At 39.7% G+C, this 7,446-nt stretch overlaps 1 protein-coding gene across 1 annotated transcript; it reads right to left on the reverse strand.

Annotated features, from left to right (window-relative positions):
• Positions 1-2,657: 2,657 nt before the first annotated feature.
• SLC7A6OS (solute carrier family 7, member 6 opposite strand) lies at positions 2,658-7,240 on the reverse strand. Its single transcript, XM_010083196.1, has 5 exons — positions 7,067-7,240; positions 6,227-6,604; positions 4,264-4,458; positions 3,263-3,392; positions 2,658-2,792 (listed from the first exon to the last, which is right to left on the reverse strand). The coding sequence occupies exons 1-5, from the start codon at positions 7,238-7,240 to the stop codon at positions 2,671-2,673; spliced, it is 999 nt and encodes a 332-aa protein (XP_010081498.1). The 3' UTR covers positions 2,658-2,670.
• Positions 7,241-7,446: the final 206 nt, after the last annotated feature.

Genomic DNA, 7,446 nt, shown 5'->3' on the forward strand with positions numbered 1-7,446 from the left:
AAAACGTGAAAACTGTTTCCAGTGGTCTTTCAGAAACACTGAAAATGTACTTGCAGTTGGATTCCCACATAAATTGTGCCCTTGTGTCACCCTCCTAAACTGTGGCATATTTTCAGGGCATGTTCTCATTTGATAATGATTACCTACTCATTTCAGGCACGCTCTGCATCAATATTGTTCCTTCTTCAGAATTGGTATTAAAATGGTAAGAGCTAATGGATCAAATTAGATTTCTGCAGAACCAGGCAGTGAAGTTAAGACTGAAAACCACTTTGACTCAAAAGACCAAGTCATTCCAGTTTAATTCTGATGGATATTTGCATGAAATGATTTGCTGTGCTATCTTGGTTCTTATCCCAGAAGACAACTGGTCACAACAAACTACCTAATTTGTCGTTATTAGCAGAAAAATGAATAAAGTTGTGCTACATTACTTAAAAACTGAACCAACCTTTCTCCCTTAAAGATAACTATTTTATAGCATATGTGATATGGAAATGTGGTATCTGACTCTGGCGAAGATTTAATCAACAAAGCACCTTGGCACTAAAGATTTGATTAACATTTGATGATTCTTTCCTGTTAGCTTGTTAGTATTTGGTCAACTTCTCACAGGCTTTATAAACTTCCAAAATTAAAAGGTTCAGTTTGGAGCTTGTAAGCATTTCTTTCTGAACCATTTCAGTAAACACACATTATCAGTATCATCTCAGCAGCCAGAAAATTCTCCTTTCTAAATTTCAGTGCTGTTCACTAGAAAATGACCATCCAGAAACTCACAGAACAAACCACTTTCTTTTTTTCTTCTATACCAGGAGTAAAGTTCTGTGGCAGCAACTACATCCTGAAAGCTAAGTAGCAGGGAGAGAAAATAGGAATAAAACCAGAAATAAAAAGTAGTATTGCAACAGAGAGTGATGCTAATTAGTAGTAATTCCAAAGCTGTAAGCCTAACATCAGGACACTTTGATACTGAATTTTGGTGCAGCAAAAGGTAACATGAAACCAGCCTGTTGGGCTAGCAAAGTGAGATATACTTCAAAAACATACCTGGAATTGTTATCTTTGTTCAGAATGTTTACCTCTGTCGACCTGAGTTTGTCCATATGTGCAGGTTTTTGTGTGTTTAAGTTGAACTAAATCTTATAATCACAAGATCATGGCTGAAGCAACGCATGCTTCAAGTGCTGCACTACATTTGCATCAGCCACTTGAATAATAGTGGGAATATTTGGATTCTTGTGCTGACTCCCTGACCAATGTTATCTTAAACAAAAAGCTACAGATAATGGCAACTGGTAGTAGATGGTGAAACTAACATTAAATGGAGTTTTGGGCTACTTTTATGAAGCAGCATTGGGATTTGAGTAGTTAAATTCTAGCTGAGGAACTTTCTGCACAGTTGGCATGTAAACACGTAGGGTCTTTTCAGTATTTAATGAAAAGTAGCATTTAGCTATTATAATACAGCTTTTTAACCTTGCATACGATTAGAATGAATTCAGTATCTAAGTTAGGACATCTGTGCCTTGGGCAGCACAGCTTTAACAGTGTAGGGCTGTGGCACAGGTTAATAGCCATACTGACCTTGCTGCGAAACCAAACAAAAAAATATTTTGCCTCAGTTCCCTTGCCATCACCAGCCAGAACTAATTGGCCTGAGTCACTGCTGCAACCTACAGCTCATGACTGGTGTTGATCTAACATCTATTAGTAAGATTAAATTGTTTTAAAGATGAATGCAAGTTAAAATGCTGACATGGCTTCAGCTGTACCAACTCCTATGATCTTTAAATGAGTAAAGAAAACTAAGTCAAAAATTCTTTATTTACAATTTATATGCACATATATTGTTCTACTCCAATAGTAAAATTACTGGAGAGAGATCTAGCCATAAAATGGAGAGGTCAAGGCACGTCATATGCTCAAACACTTGTAGAGACAATAACTTAAAACTTAGGAACAAATACAGCAGAAAGCACTAGGAGAGGGTGTCTTTTTCCAGTCTTCTTCCACTTGCCATCAGGGCAGACATGTTGATCTTGTGAAACCTGACGCATTAGTCACGACAAGAAGGGCTGCTGCCAACAGTACCTCCACTTATAATGTTGAGGTACTATCAATGCTTGGCAGGGAACTTTGAAAAAAAAACTCCTTCAGGATCACAGAATGGGCATAAAAATTTAAAGCATATAGCATCTTTTGCTTTGAATGAAAATTTGTATTGTCAAGTGGCCATATTCACACCCATCTGTTTAATATCTACCAGCTGAAGTTGGCTGCTCAGATAATAACAGCTCGGATAGTAAAAGGTTTTATCATTTACTGGAATCCCAATCTAGTATCTAATACTCAAGCCTAGTCAGTTAGCATTAGGGTGAACCATGCTAGTCACCAACAGTTTCAGAAGGCCAGAAAGGCAAAAAATTTAGCTTAAAAGCTCATCCACGTAAAGAAGATTGGTTTTCTGCTGTCCCAATAAGCACAACTTTTACCAGAAAGTGGTTTTCGGGCGGGGGGAGGGGGTATTGTGGGTGTTTTTTTTGTTTTTGTTTTTTTTTTTAGTTTAATATTCTTATGAATAGCCATCAGCAGCTGTCTAAATTTTCAGTTCTACTGGAACAGTAGAATTTCATCTTCAGTATGCACTTCATCTTCAAAAAAGGGCTGTCAGTCAGAATCCAAATCCTGGATCTCATCATATCCAAATTCCTGTAGAACCTCCTCTCGGTATTTGTTCCATGTTCTTCTCTTGTAACATTGGTCCTCATCACTGAAGCTCTCTTCAGACTCTAAAGTTTAAAAGCATCAACACTTTTAGATTATCCCTTCTTTTTAGTTAAACAATTAGGTTAATCAGACTATTTTCAGCTTCTTGAGTAAGTAACAAATACAGAGTGTGAACAACTTCTGTATTAGGTGAGGTTTGAATTGTGCTTGGAATGCAGAGGGATGCGGAGTTAAGAAAGCAGAGGCAGTGTTTCACAAGCATGTGGAACCAAGTCATCTATTCCTTCTCAAAACAAGGAATCCTGTGCAATTGCAGCAGCCTGAAATAGAGTTCTAAATTTTGACCTTACAAAATCACTAAGATCCCTTATAGTTCCAAGAAAGATGATCCTTCTCTAAGCAAATTTAACTCATAAGAGCAGAACACTACCTCAGCAGTGCTCAGTTACTTTTTTAGAAAGACGGCATGTATAAATGGATGGGATTTATATGTACACAGCATGAAAGCAAACAATATTTCTGACAGGCATACCTTTTTCTCCATCACCATCTTCCTCAGCTAAGAATTCATCTTCATCAGGATAATCATTACGCCAGTTATTTTCATCATTTTCATCATCTTCATCTTCATATATTTCCCCTTGGACGTGATCATCATCTACCTGCATGTCAACACAAAACAACATTCACTGTAAATAGACATTTGGCATTAAGCTGTTTTTCATCCACCTATACAGTTCTATGCAGATCATAAAGAGGAAAGAGCTACTTACCTACTGCAACTGTAAGTTACCCAACAGTTGCACAAAGCACATTGTAGAAAAATTTGTGGTGGCAGTATATTCACCATAACATAGCAATCTGCTTTAAGTGAAAAATCAGTTACATCATGCATTTATATGTTCTACTTTCAGCATTTAAATGCTAAGGTTAATGTCTAAACTAATCCTATTTACTTCAGCAGTAGTGTAATGGGAAGGAAAAGAAGCAGCAGCTTCAGGTTCCCGATATGCAAGTCTACGGATCACAGTATGTATACAGTGAAAGTGTGAGGCTTACATTTAACTTCCTAACTCCACGGTCAATGAATGACAATTCTACTACAAGAAAATATCTTGTATTAAGATTAAAGTCAAGTCCTCAAATATTTAAAAGAGTTATGTGTCCCCCCTTGCTCCTTTTTTCTGTCAACCATATTTACAATTGCTGCCCCCTAGTCGCAAATGAGATGTGAATTGTTAACATTTGTTGCCAAAATTTATTTGGTGATTTAAAGCCAGACAAATTCTTCAGTGTACATGAGCACTATCCCTTCAGTTTTCATTGGCATATTATAATTTGCTTGAATGAACAGCAACCTGGAGGAACACAGGACTGGCATTTACAAAAAGCTTAACACAGCTTTAGTACGTGTATTTTACATGTAGTATCTCAAAAGATTTTTCTTGGCATGCCAACTTCAAATGATAGGACTTTAAGCATATTTATTTGTGACCCTTTATTTAAGAAAGATCCATTTTCCCACATCCTTACCAGTTCATATTCTTCTCTATAGGGCTGTACAGAAAGGATATTTTGGATCCAACCAGGGGCTGATGTTTCCATATAGTAGATGTCATAAACGTACTCATCTTTCTCAGGGTGTTCTTTTTTACCATCTTCAGAAACATTTAAACGCTCACGGATCATCTCTACTGCATTGCAGAGAATCACATCTGGATCAGTCTTCTGGTGAGAAAAAATAAAAAATAAACCATGTGTATTTCCACCACAGTCATGCACAAAGAAGTCTTCATTACAGCCAATGGTTTTCTTTGTAGATGATAGCCAACAGCCAGCTAAGGATGATATTCTGAAATCTTAGACCAAAACACTTTCTCATTGGAATGCTGATAGTTCCAAACCAGAACAGAAAGACACCAGAGAATTTTAATGTAATACAGCCAGCCATGCCTTGTTTCAGACATTAGGAGAAAACTTCTGGGACAAGTTCAGTTGAAACCACTGAAGGGGATATGACTAATCCCATAGAATGTTAATCTGTTTCTGATGACACGCTTATTGAAAAGACAAGTTTTAAGACAGCCTGTGCTTTGCAGAGCATTACACTTGGCAACACTGCAGGGAAGATGTCCATACAGTAGCACTGACAACATGCAAGCAGATTACAGTGCACAAAGTGTCCAGGAGAAACAATGAAAATGTGACAGATTAACAGGAAAAGGCAGACAGGCCCTACGATATGCTTCTTACTTCCTCACTTCAACATTAACACACAAGAAACTTCTTCATTCTTTCTCCTTCCTAAGAAATTATTTGCAATGTATTTGCTTTAGTGACCTGTATTTGAAGGTCTATACAGGCAGCTTTTTGCTGCCAGTCTTTAGGGCTTTTCAGAATATCTTGTCCAATCCTCAGCAGCATCTTCTGAACTACTTAAGTAATTCTGAGGCTACAGACCAGCCTTTCATTCACTTCTAAATACTTAAAGAATGAAAAAGAAAGCTTGCTTCTTGCTTTCAACACTGCTAGCTCTAAAAGAGTAAGAGGAAAATTCTGATTCTACCTCAGTTTCATTTCTGGCAGATCTCAAATGTCTGTCTGAACTACTTAACAGAAAGCAAGAGTTCATACTAAATTTTGATGGCAAAGCCGTGAAATAACCTATAAGAAATATTATTTTAGATTAAGCATTTAAGTTTTCCTTAGAGCTGTGATGGGCTGCATAAGTAAAGCATCCATCCGTACTTAAAGTGAAGGAACTAAAGCATACAGAGCCCTTTCACCTTCCTTTCCATACGCTTACGAGTCTCTTTATTATAAAATCTTTATAACACGCTGTATGCAGGGCAAGCCTACACAGAAGGCAGAGCTTCTTCGTACTTAAAACCATTCTAGATATTGAGCAGATATTCCTTCAACTAAAACCAAACTTGTAACACCAATGAAAACAGGACATAGGGGCTTAAGCAGCCTGTCAGAAACCTGGAGTTCTGCTAAAAACAAAAATATACAATAAAACCATATATTGGAATTATGAGAAGGGGAGGGTCAAAAGTATCTTTTCCTTTAACGAATCTTCCCTACAAGTGACGCTCCTAGGCACCTGGGTAGATGAAAAGACAGGGAATTAGATTTTTTTTCTTTTCTAGGTAGAGAAGTTATTAATCAAAACCCTCAGAGATACACCTGACAGATGAATGTGAGAATTTATACATCAGAACAGGGTACAGAAAAAAGGCGGGGGCATACAAGCCCTTTCTGCAGCCGCCGACTCCACACAGCTGTCACTCTCAACAGTGTTGGTACACTGAAGGATCCTCATGAAAGTTACTCCCTGTACAATATTCCAACTACAAATATACAGTTAAAGCTCCTATTAAATAGCAGAATACTTACAATGCAAAAAAAAACTTCCACAGCAGTCAGTCTGCCTACATGCACCAGTCAACAGTGATACAAAAGTATTTCAAGTACACTACGTTCATTTGCTGACCTGTGGGTTTGCAGCAGTTACACTGGAGTCTCCCACCATCTCCTCTTCTTGTACAATATCAAACAACTGGAACGTCCCAGAGCAGTCGGAACTCTTATCCACAGCACTGCTCTCCTTTTGTGAAGCATCTTCTGTTGCTTCAGAGTCTGATCTGTGACCATCAATCGATGTCTCGCCATTTACGACAGGTCCAACTGTCTCAGTACAGTGAGGTCGGTGGCTGGCTATTACACGATAACGGTTTTCCTTCCTTGTCACTTGCTTGGAAGAACGCAGTTCCTGAATGATTCGCTGAGTGCTTCCTACAGAGGGTCGCAGACTTTGAGCTGCTTTGTCTCGAGTGATCACTTCCTGAACGTATTTCTGAACTGGTTCATTCTGGGTAGAAGAACAAAAAGAAGGAGAAATATAATGACACCATCAATGCAGTAAGCCATACTCCTCCCTAGAAGTGATTAATAACGACTATGACCGGTGCTTCCTATTTGAGGACTACGGTACCATCGTTCCTAACAACATTCCAGTAACTTCTACCACTGCTTTAAGCAACACAAATATCACAATATTCTCTTAATATGGGTAAAAAAAGTATAAGATATTTATACATTGTAAGACTGCTTCTCTTTGGTTTTTAATCAGTATACTTTGTGGTACAGAATGACTCTGAACAAAAACACATGCCTTTGGAAGACCGCGATGGTCCTCGCCTGAAGGCATGGCATCCTTTACAGCCTCCTATACAGACCAGTTCCCAGGAGGGACCAGTTTTATTCAAGATGAAAGGCTGTACAGTGGATGAAAGCTGTTAATGTTGTAGGGCTGAGCTTCAGCACCCCTAACAGCAGAAATCCAGGCTTGAAACAGTCTGCAAATCCAGAAAAGCCCGTGCTGAGCGCAGCGCTTCACGGCAGTCCCGGGGAGATGCTCCGTGACTGACAGCCTGCTCTGCCCGCGGGTGCGCAGCGGCGGCCAAGGGGAGGCCGCCCAACCCCGGCTGTCACGACAGGTCGGCATCTCGCTGCGAGACGCCGCTCTCCAGGTCACTAGCGAGAACTTCGCATCCCCAAGGGACCCTGAAAGACCCGCCCGGAACAGCGCCGTACCCCTGGAGAAAGCCGGCAGCTTCAGCCCCTTCGGGAGTACAACGCAACGCCCCGGCCGTGCCAAACCGTCCCCGCCGCCTGAGGCGCGGCCTCGGCCCACGCCGGCCGCGGTACCTT

This window comes from Pterocles gutturalis, unplaced genomic scaffold (genome assembly GCF_000699245.1).
Source record: "Pterocles gutturalis isolate BGI_N339 unplaced genomic scaffold, ASM69924v1 scaffold24550, whole genome shotgun sequence".
NCBI classification, from domain to species: Eukaryota; Metazoa; Chordata; class Aves; order Pterocliformes; family Pteroclidae; genus Pterocles; species Pterocles gutturalis.